The sequence below is a fragment of the Enhydra lutris genome, unplaced genomic scaffold (assembly GCF_002288905.1).
Source record: "Enhydra lutris kenyoni isolate GAN:26980312 unplaced genomic scaffold, ASM228890v2 scaffoldscaffold16, whole genome shotgun sequence".
In the NCBI taxonomy this organism is placed as follows: Eukaryota; Metazoa; Chordata; class Mammalia; order Carnivora; family Mustelidae; genus Enhydra; species Enhydra lutris.
The window spans coordinates 34574220-34594218 of record NW_019154100.1 but is presented as its reverse complement, the minus strand read 5'-3'; the positions used below and the strand labels follow the sequence as shown (position 1 = coordinate 34594218).

Genomic DNA, 19999 nt, shown 5'->3' with positions numbered 1-19999 from the left:
GCTCTTTGTGTCCCTGAGCTGTCAGTCCCACTGGCTGCCCACTCAGAGATGAGGATGGACCCCCCCAACCTGCAAAGGATACTGGGAAAGTGAGCCTCTGCATTTCCAGCTGCCCCCATGGGGGCTAGACTCTGCTGTGCACCAAGTCTTGTAAGGAAGGAAATATTACAAGCACAGAAGGGGTGGGCTGGGAGGAATCCAAAAGGATGACAGTGGGATAAAAGGGCTTTGAGTCCTCAAGAAAGCAAGATACATTGACAAGAGGGGGAAAATGGTCAGGCATTATTTACATTTTTCTGTATGTTTTAAATGTCTCACATCAAAACTAAAGGTCTTGACTTGGACACCAAAAGGAAACGACACAGTTTGGCTCTAACTACAAAAAAGACTTAAGTCATGGCACCTGACATTGACTTTGGTAACCCCCAGGCCATCTGAAAGCCTGATTATAGAAAAAGAAATTTCTCATTTTCACCTGGGTTGCTTTTAGGTGAAATCAGATGCCAGGTACCACTGGGCTGGGTTGAAACGAACTACAGAGAACTTAGAAATAATTAGTTAGAAGGGAGTGCACAGCCAGCTGCGTACAGGTCCTCCCAACTCAGCTTACTCACTGAGAAAGTGGAAGAAGAAAGAAGCAATTAACACTAAAGATAAAGATCTATTTAAAACGATGGGTATATTTATAACTCACACATACCCAGACACTCTGTGGGTGGAGGCATGTACAGACATATGTCTGTGGTCAGACTCACAGGAATCCACGGACACGTGAGAAGGAAATAAGATTTATAAAAATGAGACTCCATAAATGATGTTTGAACTATTAAAGATAATTCCAAGGTCTCTGATCTCAAATTTGATGCACAATAAAATGCAACTCGCTGCTAGAGTTGTTCTACACAAATAAAATTAATTTGAAATTTAAACATTTATAATTTAGGGTCTATATATATGTATTTTGGGGGAGGCTTGGGTTAAGCCAGTGGCATATCTTTAGGTTCTTCCACGGAATCCACTCGTGGATTATCTACTCATACAAGAAGGACAATCTGGGGCACCTGGCTGACTCATTCAGAAGAGTGTGTGAACCCGGATCTCGAGGCTGTGGGTTCAAGCCCCACGTTGAATGTTGAGATTAGTAAAAGAAACAAGGAAACTTTAAGAAAAAAAAAAAAAAAGGACAATCTGAGGTCTAGAATATTGATCTATCCTTGAAAAATGTGAACCACGGAGAAAGGCAAAATAAAGTTACATTATTCAGAGCGAGACCATAAGGTGGAAGGAAGCTGAATGGAGGCCTTCCCATGTCCAGAGCGAGCCTCACAGAGGTTCTGGCTGGCCGGTGTTTACTTCTACTAGGAAGGATTCAGCAAAAAGGGCCTAAACTATAAATGAAGGATACAGAGTAAGTAGAGGAAGAGCAATGTAGTAGTAAGGAGGGCTCTGTCACACTAGCGTGAGTGACAAAATAAAACCACGGAACTTACTGCTCTGGGGATTTTAAAAATAAGGAATCAAAGCATCTAAGATTTGACCCAACAAAGAATGCACAGGACCTCCATGGAGAAATGAGTGAAGACCCATTAAATGTTCCAAAAGAAGACTTAAATAAAGGAAAAAATACAAATGTTCAAAGACAGGGTGAGTTAACATTGCAATGACGTTACTTCTCCTCAAACGTCATCTGTAAAGTTAATGCAATTCCAGTCAAAATTCCAACGGGATGTTTGAGATGTGCAGTGACTCCAAAGTATATGCGGTTAGGGAAATCTTGAAGTAGAAGAACAAAGGACAGTCCCCCTGACAAGATGCCATGGTATTAACAGTGTGGGAATGACACAGGTACACACAAATGGATCATGAGACGTGATGGACTCATGTGATAAGGGTGGCATCCCAAATCAGGGGGGAGAGGATAACTTGCTAAGGGTTGGTATTAGGAAAGTCAGAAAGAACCAAAGTGGGTCCCTTCCTCATCCCTACACAAAGGTTTTCTTCAGTTAGGTCAAACACTTAGATGCAAAAGCAAACTATAAAATGTAGAAGAGAAGAGGAAAATGTAGGTGTGAACTGGGGGTGAGACGGGTTTGGCAGACTCGGTCACATCAAGATGAACAACTTCTGTTGCATGACGGGCACCAAAGACAAAGCGAGCAGAGGGTGATGGGCTGGGAGAAGAGCTTTTTCGCAGTCTCTGGGGATTGGCATCTAGAATGTGCATAAACACTTCCGAACAACTAAAATAATAATAAAAAAATTTTAAGGCAATATTAAAGTTTATAAAAGGAGCAAAAGTTGAGAAAATTTGTTCCTCAGAGAGGAAATCCAAATGGCTGAAAAGGACATGAAGGACACGCTGGCCTCACAGGTAGCCGGGAGCCCCAGGCCATCTGGTGTGTCACCATCGGGGGATGGGTAAGCATATGAGGCACCTGTCCTTGCACATGGCCAGGGACAAAGCAACCATCAGCAGCAAAGAGCTAGCTGGCAACAATAAAAACATGAGGTGTTTGGAGATTAAAGTCACTCCATTTCTCCAAGATATGTCTAAGGACGTTTATTTAACACTTTGCACTGGGGATCTATGGAAGAGGGTGAAGGGGGATGAGGAGGAAGAAGAAGAGACATTTTTAAAATAAAACCAAACGGAAGTGGGGCCTAGCATCGATGGGTGACACATGGTGCTGTACATTGCAGAGTGTAAGGAAGGACTCAAATCTCTACCTTTGGGCTCAAAAGAATACACATAAGTTTCCATTTGGCCATGATGACTTGGGCAGGGTCTTATGGAAAGTGCTCCTTCAAGGTTCTTTTCCTGGCTTGGGGTCCTGTGATTTGCAGATATTGTCATGAATGATCCAAAGCTCCCCTCTCTTTGCAAACCCTGGCATAGCGTATGTTACATTTGGCTTTAGAGAAAAAGTGCTAAAGTTCCACCCAAAACACACAGTTTAAATATAAAAATCAGAAGACACCAAGCACTTCTCAAGGACAGTATTGAAAGTGCAGTGTTGACAGACCACTCCAGCCAGAGTACTGAAGCACAAAATGGTGTTCTCAAAGTTACTCCCCAGATGGGGTGGGGGAGGGGGGTGTTCCTGTAGGATGGTGGGCCCTTTTTCCTATTACAAAGTGATTATTCTAGTTTAGGCTCTGGTATAATGACCCCGTGATTAAGGGGCAAGGAAGAGGGAGAATGTGGAGTAAAAAGGGAATCCGCATAAAATATTCTGTATTTTATCCGCTTGGAAACAGTTGTGAAAACAGCCCACCCAGATCTGCACAGACATTTCTCCAAAGATCTACAAAAGGCAGGAAACACATGAGAAGATGCTCAACATCAACATTAGTCATTAGGGAAATGCAACTCAAACCCCTAATGAGATACCATTTCACACGCACCAGTATGGCTATAATCAAAAAGAGAAAAAGGAAAAAAAAAAAAAGGAAAAGGAGAAAGAAAAAAAGGGAATAACAACTGTTAGAGGGACGTGGAGAAATAGGAGACCCAGTATATCACTGAGGGGAATATAAAATGGTGCAGCCATTCTGGAAAACAGTCTACAGTTCCTTAAAATGTTAAACATAGAATTGCCATGTGACTCAGCAACTCCACTCCTCCATATATACCCAAGGGAAATGAACACATACGTCCGCACAAAAACTTGCACATGAATGTTCACAGCAGCATTATTCATAATGGCCGTAAAGGAGAAGCCACGCAGCTGTCCATCAACTGACAACTGAATAAAGAAAATGTAGTATATCCACATAATGGAATAGTATTCAGCCATTAAAAAAAATGAAACATACACACCACAACACAGCTTAACCTTGAAACATGCTACGTAAAAGAAGCCAGACATAAAAGGCCACATATTATGCAATCCCATTTATAAGGAGTTTCCAGACTATGCAAATCCAAAGAGAAAGAAAGTAGCTTGGTGGTTGCCCTGTGCGGTGGGGCGGGGAGTGATTGCTAATGTGTACAGAGTTTCCTTTTCGGGTGATGAAAATGTTCAAGTACGGGGTGAGGGTTGCGCAACTTTGTCAATCTACCAAAACCCACTGGATTGTACACTTTAGAAGGGTGAATTGTCTGCTATGTAAATTATATCACGATTTTTACAAAATCCAGCACCCTGAAAGCCCCACGTTCCTGACTTCACCGGATGATAGAATGGGATGATTTCCTCAGTATCAGCTGGGACCCACTCTAGGGAGTACCCCCCAATTAAACGTGTCTCTTCATACTTTCCAAATACAAAAAGGCTAGGATATCTCCAAGTTTATGGATTCTTTGCCTTTGAGTATAAAAGGCTTTGGTCTCTGAGTAATTCTTCCTGGCTCTGAAGTTTTGCTCCACATGCACCAACCATGTGACCTTGAGCACGTTTCCTCAAATTCTGTAAGATAAGTTTCCTTATGTGCAAGGTGGGATACTTTAGCTACCTCACTGGGATGGTATGAAGATAAAAGGCTTAGCCGAAGTGCTTGGGGTAAAGTAAATAGTCAATAAATGTCAGTGGTGGTTTCTTCTTTCCACAAATCCCTGAGTATTATGGTGCTGAAAGTAGGCTGTGCTATGGTCTAGGAGCGCAGATGGCAACATACAGGCAATTACAACACAATGACTATTTGGGAGGGGAACATAAGCCAACCGGGGAGCCCACAGCTGCAGTGCTTAACCATACAAGCCAAGGATAGCTGAACTTGAGTGGACTTCTTCATGGTGGTCCCTCTGAATCTCACCTTTGCCAACGCTTCCAAAGGGCACTAAATTCAAAAGGGCAGACACACTCAAGTATCACCATCCCTTGCCGCCAAGGGCAAGCAATGAACTCAGCAAAGTGGAATACTGTTGGCAGGGTGGGTAAAAGGTTGCAGGTCACTGCTGAATTTCAGGAGAAAACCAAGGTTTTCTCAAACTGCAAAGAGAAACGTTTGAGGATCCCAGACCCTAAGAGCTGGTCCATGCTGACTGTGGCTGGCAAGAAAGCCATCCCTCTTGTCCATCAGACTGTCACTCCAGGACTCTCGTATAATGTTCTCTAGTGTTTAAACTGTTAAACAAGTATCCTGAATCATCATCTCTCCAGGAAAAACCCAAAGACGCAGAGTCCTCACAAGGAGCCAAGAAGGAATCCCTGGGCAATTTTTCTTGTGTCATTTGGTTATGGGATGAATGGTGTCCCCCAAAGCCATATGCTGAAGTCCAAACCCCAAATATGTGACTGCATTTGGAGACAGGGTCTCCAAAGAAGTAATGAAGGTTAAAGAAGCCCATTAGAGTGGCTGCAATCCAATATGACTTGTGTCCTTATAAGAAGAGGAAATTTGGTTGGGGCGCCTACGTGGTTTAGTCGGTTAAGCATCTGACTCTTGATCTCATGGTCATGAGTTTGAACCTCATGTTAGGCTCCTAGGTATGGAGCCCACTTAAAAAAAGAAGAAGAAGGAGAAGAGGAGGAGGAGAAGAAGAAGAGGAGGAGGAAATGGAGGAGGAGGAGGTAGAGGAGGAGGAGGTGGAAGAAGTAGAAAAAGAAGTAGTAGTAGCAGTGGCGGCAGTGGCAGTGGAGGAGGAGGGGAATTTGGACACACACAGGTAGAGAGGGATGACAATTTGAGACACAGTGAGAAGATGGTCATCTACAAGCCAAGGAGAAAGGTCTCAGGAAAACAAATAAAACTAACAACAACAACACAAAAAAACCCTGTCAACACCTTGATTTTGGCCCTACAGCCTCCAGAAGTGTGAGAAAATAAATTTTTGTTGTTTAGGCCACCCAGTCTGTGGTACCTTTTTAGGACAGCCATAGCAAATAAATACACATCTTGCCCATAGGAACAATTGCTTTTCCTTCTCAGATTTGAAGGGCATTTGGCAGAAACAGTGATCCCTTACCCTCTCTTGAAAAAGCCTCAGGATTAGAAGAGACTTTTGTGATTTAGAAGAAACGTATACTTCTAAAATATAACCTTTACCCATACAATCCACCAATAAAAATAGCACAGCTATTTGATGAATGTAAACATTTCATTTGAAATCAGAGGTTATGGGTGATCCTGCAATCATCTCTCACTCTCCATCCCATTTATTTCTTTTTTTCCCCCCAAGATGTTTTGGTTTTATCAATCAGCCTGTTGTTTCCTATCTAGCAAGTAGAGGGGAGTTCCCGTCATCTAGCTTATTTCTATACCTTGCTTTGGTAGATGAGTAACAAGGAATGTCTGATATTCGTAAGATTTGATAAATGGCTGCAAATGGTAACATTTTAAACAACCATCTTATAATCTCAGAAGCTCTTCAATTGAATTTACCCCAAAGTTTAAAAGACAGAAGCAAATTCGAAGTTGAAACTCGAGCGATATTTTACAACTCCCTGCATTTTTATTAGAAATGTTGGAAGTATGAACAGTAACATAACTGAAGACTACAAATCAACCCCAGACAGTCTTGCCTGGCCATTCACCGAGTCCAGCACGTGTGCAGAGCAACGCAACAGTGTCTTGCTCAGTCCTGCGTGTCTGCGCGTGTATTTAACATTAACAAAAATCAAACCTGAAAATTAAATTAAGTTCAGACCAGCAAAAAAAGAAAGCACAGAGGTACACATTTGGGGATGTACTTTAAAAGATACTGTATCTAGTCCACAGTGCTTGCTTAAATCCCTCCCAGCTTACTGTTATTCACGAATGTCATAAGCAGCGCATCCATGTTACCGAGAAGATGCTGGCTAGTATAGGTCTTCAGTCAAAACAAAAACAAAAACAAAACAAAAAAAACCCTCATTGCTTCCTCACCTCTTTTATTTCTAAAAGTTGCAAGAGATTTTTTGGGGGGTGAGGATTTTGGGACAATGAGTCCCCGACCTTATAACTAGATACAACATTTGAGTCAGTCTTCTAAGAAAATAATAGTGTGTCGGTACCAACCTGCAGTTACCACAGGAGGTCTGCAATATACATATATGGCAAATATTGTCTTTAGACTATAGAAATAGTACATGTGGGCCCAGGGCCCAGATACCAGCATTTTTCAAAATATCCCAAAGATGCTCTCCTAACTGACCTCTACTTGGGGGACCCAGCAGGCTATCCTCAGTCCCTTCTGAGGGATGGATGGCCATGGCATGCTCAGTACTCCTGGCCAGATCAACTGTGTGTCACGTGTTCACCCGGACTCAGGTGTATCTGTCCCCAGGTTTATGTCAGTTGGACATGTGACTGTGGTCTCCTAAAATGTGACATCAAGAGATGAAATAGTGAGCAGAAAAAGAAGTGGTTTCTAAGTAAACTAAGACAAATGCTGGCAAAGCTTCTATAAAAGCAACTTGTTTAAAGAAACCTTTGTTATAATAGGTGTGGGTGAGACCACTGTAAAAGACTGAAAAGCCATAAAAATACAGTATCCTGCACTCAGATTGCTTTGCAAATATCCTTGCTCCACTCTGAAGAAACAAGGACAAGCTACACACACAGATAACATCTCAGATCAACACACTTAGGAAAGGTCATGGCCTAGGGAACTCAAAACAGGTTGGTTAGAGGAACATGTATTCTCATATGCAGGTGTGCAGATGAGGGCAATACGTAAATACAAGTACATACGAAAGCATTAGTGAGCTCAGAGTGGTTTTTATCATCCAAATTTGGGGTCTGACTGCTTGGTTATTGTCCAAGCTCCACCACTTAAAACCTGTGTGACCTTGGGGGAAATTATGCAACTTCTCTGAGCCATCTCTCTGCATCTGTATAAGAGGGTTACTGGTGATACCCACTTGTGAAGCTGCTGGGCTCTGGACCTCAGCCATAGGAATGATCCAAATTACCACTGTTTCTGTTCTTAGTACAACTACTAGGTCCACGAAGCCACTGAAAGTACAACCACCACTACCAGGTGGTGGGAGGGACATGCAGTGTTTTGCTGGTTTTTTTTGTTCTGTTTTGTTTTGTTTTAAATGAGTCCTCAACTTAAAAACAACTGAGAACCACTCTTAAAGACCTGACCGGTAGAGGAACACAGCGGCCTGAGCAGCAAAGGCTGCCCACCAAGCCAGGAAGGCCAGAGGAGTCCACAGCCTAAAGCCAATCATTGGTACTTCGAGGCCACCAAAAAGTTTACTTTTTTGCCATTTAAGAAAATGAAGACGGCAAAAAATTTTAAGTCAGACTGAATTTGCTTATTGAAAATACATTCTGAAGAAGTTTTTGTTTTTGTTTTTTTCCAACAGGATATTGGGGCAGTAGTTTAAAAAACAACAATCCCTCCGAGACCTCCTGCTTGGAAAGACATGGTGCTTTTAGTACAAGCTGAGAAAGACAAAAGTACAGACGTCACCTATCCACTTGGGTGAGCAAACGGGATTGGGATCCTTGGAACACGGTAAAACCGCACTCCAAATGCACGCAGCCTTAAATGAAGCAACGTGAACAATATTGTCTTGGCCGCGGTACTGCGTTCCGGGAGCTTACCGTGGTCTCCGGATAAAACAATTGAAGGCCCAGCTTAACAGCTTAATCAGGTAGTGACGGAACCAAAATAGAATTCTCAGGAAACAGGGCCATTGGAAACAAATGCCAAAGCAACAGAGGTGGGGAGCTGTGCTCAGGAAAGAAAACCCAGGGTCTCTCTATCCAGCAGTTTGGTAGAAGAATTCAAGACTTTTCGTTACAATGAAACCTCTACTCTGAGCACACATCCCCAGGGTTCCTCTCCAGCTACTGGGCAGCTGTCAATCAAAATACCGCGGTAAAAGCTGCTGTCCCTACCGTGCCTGCAGATAGTCACAAGCAGCTAGGTCAGGAAGCTTCCGGGGTTCCTAAATATTTGAGGAGGATCACACATCTGGAGGGGCAGCGGGACATTTCTGTGTGGCATCTGCTGGCTGCTTCGGTGCCAGCAGTCACTGGTGTGAAATTTCCACTCAACTGCGCATCACTACACTCAGACCAGGGTGTCTGTGACGAGCACATCAAATATTGGTGAAATGCATCATTTTCTTATCCACAGACTGTTATTAAGGAATTCTGAGATTAAAATTGTGTAAAGTAGGGTAATTTTGAGATAAAAATAACACACCGCAAATAACACCTACCTCGATACTATTCCCTACTATGAGGCACGGTTCTTGGGAACCTACTGTGCTCCCTGAGTATTTCAGATTATAAACCTGGCCAGCGAGCCAGCCTGGACCCCCAAAGTGTCAGGAACTGCTGGGGGGCTGCTGGCTTTCACTGTGAGGACCACCACACGCTTACGCCCAGACCCCACCCTCCTCTCCACATTAGCTCCCTCCAAGCCACCTGACTTGCTCCTAGCCCCACATCCTTCCCCTGTATGAGGACTTGATCTATCTCCAGAGCCCAGCTGACAGGTACCAGATCCCTGTGCTTAAACGTCACCTCCTCCCTCACAGCCCAGCCCATGGCACACTGTAAGTACCAGTGGATGTGTCCCCCAGCCAGACTGTGAGCTCCTTAACCACAGGGTGGGCTCTCCCTGTGTCCCCAAGCCACTGGGGAGAGGGGATAAAGAGGGCTTCTTAATTGATGTTGAATTAAATTCAGTTAAATGTCTTTTAATAGAAATAGTTACCCCCAATCCCCCCAAATATGCCCTTGTTATATATGTAATTGATACTGTAAAGAAAGTGGCCCCCAACTTTGCACAGAGGACAGACCACAAGGCCTTTTCCTCCATCTACTATGGACCGAGACCCTCCCTGTCCAGAAGAAGCACTATGCACCCGTCCAGTGTGAGGCAAGAAGAGAGGGGAGGGGTGAGGCTGGCAAGTTGCATCACATCAATGCAATGCATAGTCACAAGGGCTAGCCTGGGGTTCCTTAACCCCCTCTGAGCCTGCCTTCTAGGAATCCATGTGCTTAATCCCCCCGACGTCTGGAACACAGGCATGGCTTTCCAGTCTTTGCTGCCAAAGGATGTTCTCGTCACCACCCACTCCCCCTTCTCCCCATCAGTATCCTCTGTAACCTTGACTCTGCAATTCAACCTTCTCAAACTGTACCCTCTACCGAACTCCAGGACCTGCTCCAAGTGCCTCCCCCTACTCTGGCAGCTAGAAGAGCCTGGTAACAGGTAAGTCACCAACCTTTGCTTCTAATCCTCTATGGCCTCCTCCTGCTAAAATAAGAGCCCTATCCATCTGGCCTGCCTCCCCTCCTTCTGTAGCCCCCCTCAACTCCCCACCACCCACCATGCCCAGAACTCTGGCTTTCTGTCTAGAACAAGCACTCTCAGGGCCTTTGCACTTGCTGGGTCCTCTAGTGAGTACTCTTCCCCTGAGCTTTGTCTATGCCTGGGTCCTTCTCATCCATCAGCTTTAGCTGAGGCCTTCCTTTACCCCCAGCCACCTCAGCAGGCTTCTCTTCAGCTCGCCTCCATCCTCTTCAGCATTCACCATTATCCGTCATTATCCATCATGTATTGACTTGTCTAGCTCCTCACATGAGAGCAGGGACAATATCTTGTTATGAGGGGCCTGACACGGAACCTCATACCTAGTGAGAGCTCAAAAAGTATCTGTGGAAGAAATAAATAATAGAGGTATGAACAGCCCCCGGGAGAAGCACTACTATCAAACCTCCAAAATCAGATCCCGAATGGGCCCATCTTGTAAAACAAACTAACATCTCTCCCTTTGGTGAAATAAAGCCTGCCCTGTGCCCACCCCAGGACTTCCCTTCAGCCACACCATCTCCTCTTATTAATCCACAGCAGTCTTATTAAAGACCACCTCTCCCTCTGGAAACCACCCAGAACTCCTTGGCTCACAAAAGCGGAACTCTGCCGTGGAGCTCAGCCAAGGTCACAGACTCACATTTGAGGGGCCGGGTGGAGAAGCCCTGACGCCCTCTGGACGGCTCTACCTCTGGCCATAAGCCCTGTCCTTCAGAGGAACAAAAACAGGAAGGGAGCAGAGGCCTCCCGGGGCCTGACTGAGCCCTAGAAGTCTAGGTGAAGCTCTGAGGCCTGGCCATCCGAGGCCCAAGACGGAGGAAACAGCAGGTGGGCCAAGGGTCAATCAAAGGACACGGTGTTTGGGAAAAGACACTTCCACTCCCCACCCTAAAATCACACACAGCCTGGCTTCAAATCGTGACCGCAATCCACATTTCTGAAGGCCACACAGATGCTATCACATTGCTCTGCGCCTCAGTTTCCACAGTGAAAGCAGTTTTCGTTATTTCTGTTTTAAGAGGACTGCTGGCCATTTTGCCTCAGATGTTATGTCTGGCTGCATCTACTCACTGTTCAATCTCCCAGGATAAGCTCATTATTGGGATGGGAAAGATGCAACCCGAAATCAATCACACTCCATGACTTCCCCCACCCACCCACCCACCCAAAATCTGGGTTTCTCAGACTCTTTGGAGGCTGAGCCACACAAGCTGATTCCCATTTACTTCACTCAAGTTAAATAACAGGCCAACCTGATTCCCGCATTTACCATCTGCATGTACACAGCCGCTACTCCGCGCAGTTTTCAATGAATGAATCAAAGGACCATACGGCTTGCGTCTACATGGATCTTACTAATCATGTCTGATCAACTAAAACCCCATCTCGCACAACGTACCAATTCACCTTGTGCTTAGATACTGCAGACAGACATGTAGCAAGAAAACAGATTTAGAGCATTATAAAGCTGAAGACTTCGACAGGTTCCTTTCTGATGGAGGCCGTGGGGAAATGCACAAGTAGGATAGTAAACCTATTTATTATTTATTTATTTATTCATTCATTCATTTATTTATTTATTTTTGGAGATTGTCAACGTCTGCTCCTCCAGGGCTTATGCTTCCAAAAACCAAAGGGACTTTTCAGAATAGAAGAGCTACTCAGCAAAAAGTGAAAATTAAAAATTAATCTTCATTCCATATGTGGGCTGTCCCCAAAATTTGCCAGGATGTTTAGCAGAAGCATTCCTCTTTCTGTCTTGCCTCATAAACACTGGATGAGGAGAAACATTGCCTGAGACTGAGATTTGGCAAAGGAATGTGATGAAACCCGTCAGCTCTGTGCCACAGGGTGATGTCCTTGAAGGCTCCTGGTGACTGCATGATTAGCTAGTTTTCTGCGGTCCTACCTTGGTCTTCATGTAAAACTCGGTTTTTTGTAGCTCACACATGCTTGTCCATCCAGGAGCAGCCTCTCAGGGCAAGAAAGGACTCTAGCCCTGAAGTCCCACCCTGGCACCCTTTAGTGGAAGAAAGCAAATCCACAGAAAGGAAAATGAAGAGCCAGCTAGCAATTCCCTTTACAAAAAAAGTTTTTTTTTTTCTTTTTTTCCATTTTTTTTTTTTCAAGGCTTTTTTTCTTTCTTTCATTAGTTACATTTAAAAGATGGGAAAACTGAGACTTGGAAAAGTTAAGGAATTTCACTGATTTTACACAGAAAGTGTGGAGCCAAGGTTTTTTTTTTTTTTTTTTTTAATGCTTTTACAATAGATTTATTTTCTTAAATGTGACCGGCACACAAACTGGCAAGTGGCCTTGATTAGGCAGAGGGTGGGATGCCTGAACAAGAGGTAGGGTAAAGGCGGTGTGCTTACAAAACACAGTGTGCCTGCAAAGAACATGGGACTAAAGTGAGAAGGTCTGGGTCTTAGTCCCAGCTGAGTCACTAATGAGCTATGGGATGGAGGCAAGTCGTTTAACTTCTTTGGTTTCAGTTTCCTCACCCAGAGATGGAGCATCATTACAAAAACAAGCATTATCCCCTTCCCAGGCTAATGGGGAAACCAAATGAATATGAAGTATCAGAAAATATGAACAAGACTTGTATTACATATACACATGTACAAAAATAAGAACCACCTTGAAAATTACCAGCACTCATTCTTGCTCAAACTACATGTACATCCTCTTACTAATAAAGGGATCAATTGGAATGCGAGAGATTTTTGTGAATCAGGATGAACAAACAGCTCTTGGGGAATGTGCACTCTGTTCTGAGGACATGGGACCCACTCTGGAACAGGCAGCCATCTTTGGGTGCCCTGGGATAGTCACACAGACAAATGGATCCACTCCAGCTCTACAGGGGACCAAGCCCTAAGCCCATTACTGTATGTTGACTGGACACTAATAAGATGCTAGGAGTGCCCAGAATACTCTGAACACATTGTGAACAGGCCAAAGAAACCACCAAGCCACAGGACAACCTAGCTGGCCAAGTGTGAGAAACGCGATGGGGATATAGGTCACCCTCCTGCTTACTTACAGGTGTTTCCTTCTCCATCCTACCAAGTCTGGGTAAGTTCTTCTTCCTCTCACCTGAGGACAGTATTTAAATGACTTCAACAAACCACCATCCCTCCAGGAAATCCAAAGAAGAAACACCAGGAGAAGTCCTAATTCCATGCGGGACAAGAGTTGCTAGTACTCTCCTCAGTGTGCCCTTGGCTGACCCAGGTCTACACTGCAGAGTAAAGACCACTCTGAGGCCAACCGGCCCCTGCTCTCTCTCCCATTCCCTACCCATCGCATTCATCTGTTTTAGAGGCGGAATAAGTCCCTCAAACTCTGGCCAGAAAGAGCATCATGAAGTTAAACAACTACAGGGATGATCAGAACAATCTAAGAAAATATAGTACCTGGAAAGTTCTGGAAGGTCTCTGTGGGTTCACGGACCTGGACGAGGTGCTTTACAGAGAAAACCACAGGGACAGTTGATGGCCCAACAAACAGCACAATGGGGCTCAAACTTCAGTGTGTATTGGAACCGTCCGGAGGGTGTGTGAAAACACAGAAAACCAGGGTTTCTGAGTCAGTCACTGACGCTGATGCTGATCCAGACACCACACTTGAAAAACCACTGTCATAGTAAATGGGCAAGAGCTGCCTGGTCTATTATTCTCTCTGGGGCGACTTCAGATCCTGATTCAACCCCCTTCACCCCCCCCCCAAAATGGAGCCTTAAGAAAACTCCAGATAGGGGGCACCTGGGTGGCTCAGTGGGTTAAAGCCTCTGCTTTCGGCTCAGGTCATGATCCCAGGGTCCTGGGATCAAGGCCCTCATCGGGCTCCCTGCTCAGCGGGGAGCCTTGCTTCCCCCTCTCTGTCTGCCTGCCTCTCTGCCTACTTGTGATCTCTGTCTATCAAATGAATAAAATCTTAAAAATAAATAAATAAATAAAAAGAGGGACGCCTGGGTGGCTCAGTTGGTTAAGCAGCTGCCTTTGGCTCAGGTCATGATCCCAGCGTCCTGGGATCGAGTTCCACATCGGGCTCCTTGCTCCTCAGGGAACCTGCTTCTCCCTCTGCCTCTGCCTGCCATTCTGTCTGCCTGTGCTCGCTCTCTCTCCCTCTCTCTCTCTGACAAATAAATAAATAAAATCTTTAAAAAAAAAAAAAAAGAAAAGAAAAAAGAAAACTCAAGATAGGAATTAAACAGCCATCCCTCCCTCTTCCTCCCCTCCCCTTTCCCCCACAAGCACCTACGTTGCTAATGGATAAAGAGAACAATTATCAGGCCGTTCCTGATAAATATCACCCAACGCTGAGTCTAGTTCTCACCTGTGTACAAGACGATTTTGCAAAAGGAGTGAGCTACAGCACAAGGCAGGGGACACAGCTGTGCAGGAGGAGCACTCAGGAGCTCTCCCGGTCCAGTTCTCTGACCTGCTGCACCATCCCTCAGTCCTGTGATGAGAGTGTGCCATGGGGACAGTGCCAGGGAAATGGTGTGACCTGGTTTTCTCCTCACTCATTTATCCTGACGCTCTGCCACAACGCACCGCGACTGCCCGCTGAGGACTCACTTCTTGTCACTAAACTGTTGCCCGTCAGGCTCACTGACGAGCCAGTGCACAGGCAAGTAGCCAGTGGCCACAAACATGCCACCCTACGTCTGGCCGGTAGCAGGGGTACAGTCCCTCAAGACCAGACTCGGAGGATTTCTGACCCAGACGAGACCATTAAAAATATTTCTTTTCCTTCCCAAAGCTGATTACATGATACACTATATTATTTTACTAACAGCAGGAGTTAACTGCTACAATCATATTGTTTTGTTTCATGGGTGGGGGGGCAGTAACGGAAGTTCCTACAGAGAGCAGTGTTGTGAATGATGTAAACATGCTGCGGTAAGAGCCCTTCCTACAAGTCTCTTCCCCTGTGGTTCAAATGGTAAAATCTGGCCAATATTCACCACATGTCAGCCTGACCTTTCCTGGCTATGGGGACAAGAGAGGTTACATACATTTGGGGCCGCAATTGTGGGCCTGAACACCAACTTCAGGCTAAATAAGGAAAAAGAATGAGGAGTGATTCATTCACAGCATTTCGGTGAATATACACAGCGTATGTGTTTGCAAATACCTGCCTTTTCAGATGATTTTGTGCACACAAATAGGCATATTTGGTGAGACAAATGTGACTTTCCCTCTCATTTAAAAAAAAAAAAAAATCCAACTAGCTCTCTTCTCATATGCAAAACTGTGCAATGGTTCCCAGGCCTCTGAGTGCCTGATTTGGTGTAAACCCCACAAAGTCTTCTGAGTCAAACAGCATTCTCCAAAGCAATAACATCAACCTAATCTCCACTTACCCCCCAAATTAGGAACTGATCTTGAATATATCTTGTTCAAGATATGGGCCACAAGCCCCAATGGCTGTATTCAAAAAAATTCTAGAGCAGGAGAGTTCAGCCACAGTGACAGTACTGACTGGGGCCTCAAGAGCACTGATTAAATAGTCTTGCCCTCTCCCTATCCCCAAAAGAGTCCACTCGTTTGCATGCCCAGATGAGGCCATGTGAGAACTGCCTTAACACCCAATGCCCCGGTGGTTCCCGCCCTCACCTGTTTTCCAGGAGGGTCATGCACACCACTTCTCGCACTCCAGGGTTGTTGGCCTTCTCTACTGAGCAGCCCTGCAGGTTCCAAGTGGCCAGCCTCAGCACTGGCCGCCCATCCCTTGTGCCTCCAAAGGCCTCCACGGAAGGGCGCGTGGAGATGATCTGGGTGGGCCCCCCGGGTGGCAGGTCCAGGTCCTCACTCTGCAGGCTCAGCGAGGTAGGACTGGGGTGAGGCTTGGCGGTGAAGGTCAGGCCTCCATTGGTGTGGGTAGACGGGGGCCTGGACCGCTCTGCAAACACCTGGTGTCGGATCCTGTCGAGGAAGGCAGCATTGATACCGCCCATCCTCACCAGGTCCTCAACGCTACGGAAAGGCCCATGCTCACGGCGGTAGTCCACGATGCTGACTGCCATCTTCTCCGTGAGGCCGCGTATGCTCATGAGCTGAGCCGGGGTGGCCGTGTTGATGTTGACCCGCGGGGTGAGGGGCACGGCGGTGGCCAGGTGGTGAGGCTGCTGCTCAGTGAGCAGGTCCCGCCGCAGGGAGCTGGGAGAATGCTGCGCCGAGCTGCCCTTGCTGCTCACGCAGATCTCGAACTTGACCTGCTCCAGTTTGGTGGCACCCACGCCGCTGACCAGCGCCAGGTCCTCCACCTTTTTGAAGCCACCGATGTACTCGCGGTACTCCACGATGCTGCGGGCCACTGCACGGGTCACACCAGGCAGGGTCATCAGCTCCTCCTCTGTGGCCGTGTTGATGTTCAGTCGCTCCTGATTCACCAGAATGTTGCTGAAGTTGCAGGCCGCGCTGAACTTGCGGTTGTGGGACAGGTCCGAGGGGTCCCGCGGTATGGAGCGGTGGCAGCCCAGCGTGCTCCCCATGCCGGCCAGGGTCAGTGTTCTGGGAAGGCCTCACCACCGCAGAAGAACTCTCTGGCTAGGGAGGAAGCCCAATAGACCTTACTGGCACAGAAAGAGGGCAGGTTCAGGATGCAGGGAATGAAACAGTTACCAAAGACAAACACTAAATCTCCACGCTCAGGGTGTCCAAAAGTACCTTTCACTTGGCCACCTGGAAAACAAATTAATAAACACACAAATCGATTGAATCAGTTAATCAGTTTGCATTAGCACTCCCTATCTAGAGCAGGAGTTTTAACCAGGAGTCCCAGGCTGATGGCTGTCCGTGAACTCCTGAACACACACAATGAGGCTGGCCCATATGGATTTTCCTCTGGAGAGGTCCGATTTTTGTCATATCGAGGTCCAAACAGACTATGAGCTGCTTCTCTTGGAAAGAGACCTACCCTCATCAGCCCACATCTCTGGTCTCTGCCTTTCTCACCTCTGGCAGCGAAGAGGCCATCCTCCCCTTAGGTCGCCCCCACCTGGGCCCAGGAAGAACCGAGAGCGCATCTCCCACGCCCACCCCTCCTCCTGACACTCAGCACCATCTGCAACTTGGGAATCCCGTCCTTACTAGTGCAGGTACTGAGAAGGGACTTGACCTCCACCAGACCCGCCGCCGGTCCCGGCGCCCCACCTCTCCGCTGCTCCCCCGGGGCGTCCTTCCACCTGCGGCTCAGAAGCCTGAGCCTAGCCCAGGACCGCGCGGGCCCCCTGCCTCCAATCCGGGTGCCCGCGCGTGTATGGTCAGTGGCTGGGCCGCCTCCAGCCGCGCGTCCCGGCTCTTTCTGCAGGAGAAACTCTCAGAGTCGCTCTCCCAGAGCCGGCAAGAGCTGCAGGGCTGCGCGGAGGCGGCAGCGGCGGCGAAATCCGGCCGCCGTGGCTGCACCAAGTCTCGAGGCTGCACCAGGACTTGCGGCGTCGCCGCAGTTGCGTTGATCTAGCCGAAAAGTCCTGCTCCCGACTCGGACGCGGGATCCGCCAGGACCGCCTCAGTGCCCAGCACCGAAGCCACAGCTCCAGCTCGCCGTCCGTGTCAAAGCCAAAGTCCTGGCCGCGCCGCCCGCGCCTCCGCCGGCACCACGGCCACGCCTCCCCCCGCGCGGCAACTCCTCCCGGGACTCCAGAGGGAACGTGGGGGCGGGGCACGAGCGCCGGACTCGAGCCCGGGAGAGCGGAACCCGAGCGCGCTGGGGCGGGGCCCTGGAGTCCGGGGGCGGGGACACGGCCCCCGAGGGGCGGGGCCAGAACGCGAGAGGGTGGAGTACGGAGCCGGGGAGTGTGAGAGGCGGGGCCCTGGTGCTCGGGGGCGGCCCGAGCGCGTGGGGGTGGAGATGGAATACGGGAGAGCAGGGGCGGGGCCACAGCGGGAGGGGTGGGCCACGGGGGCACGGAGGCGGGATTTAGGGACTGAGTGGGCGGGGCCGATGCTCAGGCTGCCTCTGCCGGTCACACCGAGGTTACCCTGGGTCCTGCAGCTGTTGGGGGGTTGAGGAGAGTGGTTTTATCAGAGACCCAGGGCTGGATGTGCGGGATGGAGGGTGTTTAGTCTTGCCTGAGGGGAGACCTGGCAAGCTATTTTACGGCAAGAGCAGCCCAGGGCGCAAACACTACCAGGCCAACAGCCTGAGTTTACATCATCTTTGGGGCATGGGGCAGGGTCTGGGCACTCCTTGTGGGGAGGGAGACCTGCATGTCAGGGGCCTCGCTCAGTTCAGTTCAGCAGTCAAGCTGAGAACTTTCCAGAGGATACTGAATGGGATCTTTTTAACTTCTGACCCCCCCAGACTTTCGACCTCCTCTTTTCTTCCACTGGAGAATTAATTACCTTTGCACTGCTCAGAGAGAGATGTCCTCACAACGTTAGTAACTCACTGCCCTGCTAGGAGAGGGCATGAACCACCGATTACTTAGAGATGTGCTCGAAGACGTCTCTTAATAGGGTTGCTTGTTTGAACGTATAGCGCTCTGAGTAAATATGGTTATGTTCCTATAAGGATTAAATTTAATCATTAAGAAGACAGAAAATGCTAGATGGAAAGGGAGATTGCTTACCAAAATTCAGAACAGTTTTTGGATCATACCACTAAATGACATTGTAGTTAAAGATTAAAGAGCCTGCTGAATTACAGCGGGTACAGGGAGCTGGAGTATTCGATTAAACAAACCATGTGGTGATAGTTTTGAATACTTTGACCCTGGGCATTTAGTGTCCTCTGAAGTTTCATTCCCCCAACCAATGTGACCAATGCTCCTGCTTTAAATTCCTAGGGCTAGGTCAGCAAAAACAGTAACTCTTAGGGAAGGCAGAAAGCACTTAAGATGTGAAATGAGAAGCAGCCAGGGCTTGGCAAAAGCTATTGCCTTTCTGAGGCACAGTTCCCTACTATGCATACTAGTCAGGACTTAATCGCAAGTGACAGAAATACAAGTTACAATAGCTTATACAGAACAAAACAAAACAAAAAAGTGGGGGTTCTGTGTTCTTGTGTGCAAAAGTTAAGGAATAAAGCCTATGCCAAGCATGGCTGCATCCCGCTCAAATGATGTCATCAGGACCTGGTCTGACTCTCTCCTCCTCTCCCCTCCATCCACCACCCCACTCTGCAACTCTAGTCCTAAACTACATCATGCCAATCCTTTCCTCCTGGAATCCTGTTGTGATAGGAGAACAAATGTTCAGAAAAAGCACGAAAATCCTTTGTAGAGGAGGAAAGTCTTTGTTGAGCATAATGCCTTGATGAGCCTTTGCGGCTGTGGACAGACAGCCTGGGGGTATGACCAGTTGGAAATAGCAGTAAAGAAATCACATATTTTATTACACAAACCAGGACACTTTACAGGGTAAAAGGGACACTATTAACTTCACTTGCACAGCAGGCATAACCTGGTTAATCTAAGCATATATTAATCTGGTTAATCTAAACGTATGGTAGAAGTGAAGCCAAGAGGTAGCAAAACCGCTGTGCATTGAAACAAACAAAACCACAACATGATGAAATTCTAAATGACTGGCCATACCAAATGTTGGTGAGGATATAGAGCAATTGAAACTCACACGTTGGTGGTAGGAGTGTGGGACAGTATAACCACTTTGGAAAGCAGTCTGGCAGTTTCTACCATATGACCCAGCCACTCCACTCGTAGGTATTTACCATAGAGAAATGAGAGCATGAAACCCAAAGACTTGTACATGAATGTTCTAGGAGCTTTGTTAAAGCCAAAGACCAGAAATAACTCAAGTCCACCAGTAGGTGAATGGATAA

General features: G+C 47.1%; 1 protein-coding gene across 1 annotated transcript in view; it reads right to left on the bottom strand.

Annotated features, from left to right (window-relative positions):
• Positions 1 to 17582, bottom strand: part of LOC111147327 (endonuclease/exonuclease/phosphatase family domain containing 1) — a 109996-nt gene extending 92414 nt beyond the window's left edge. The window contains exons 1-2 of the mRNA XM_022503317.1: positions 17371 to 17582; positions 15832 to 16899 (exon numbers count right to left, since the gene is read on the bottom strand). Of these exons, the coding sequence (XP_022359025.1) occupies positions 15832 to 16709 (878 nt within the window). The 5' untranslated portion in view covers positions 16710 to 16899; positions 17371 to 17582. The remainder of the gene's footprint in view (positions 1 to 15831; positions 16900 to 17370) is intronic.
• Between the last annotated feature and the right edge of the window lie 2417 nt (positions 17583 to 19999).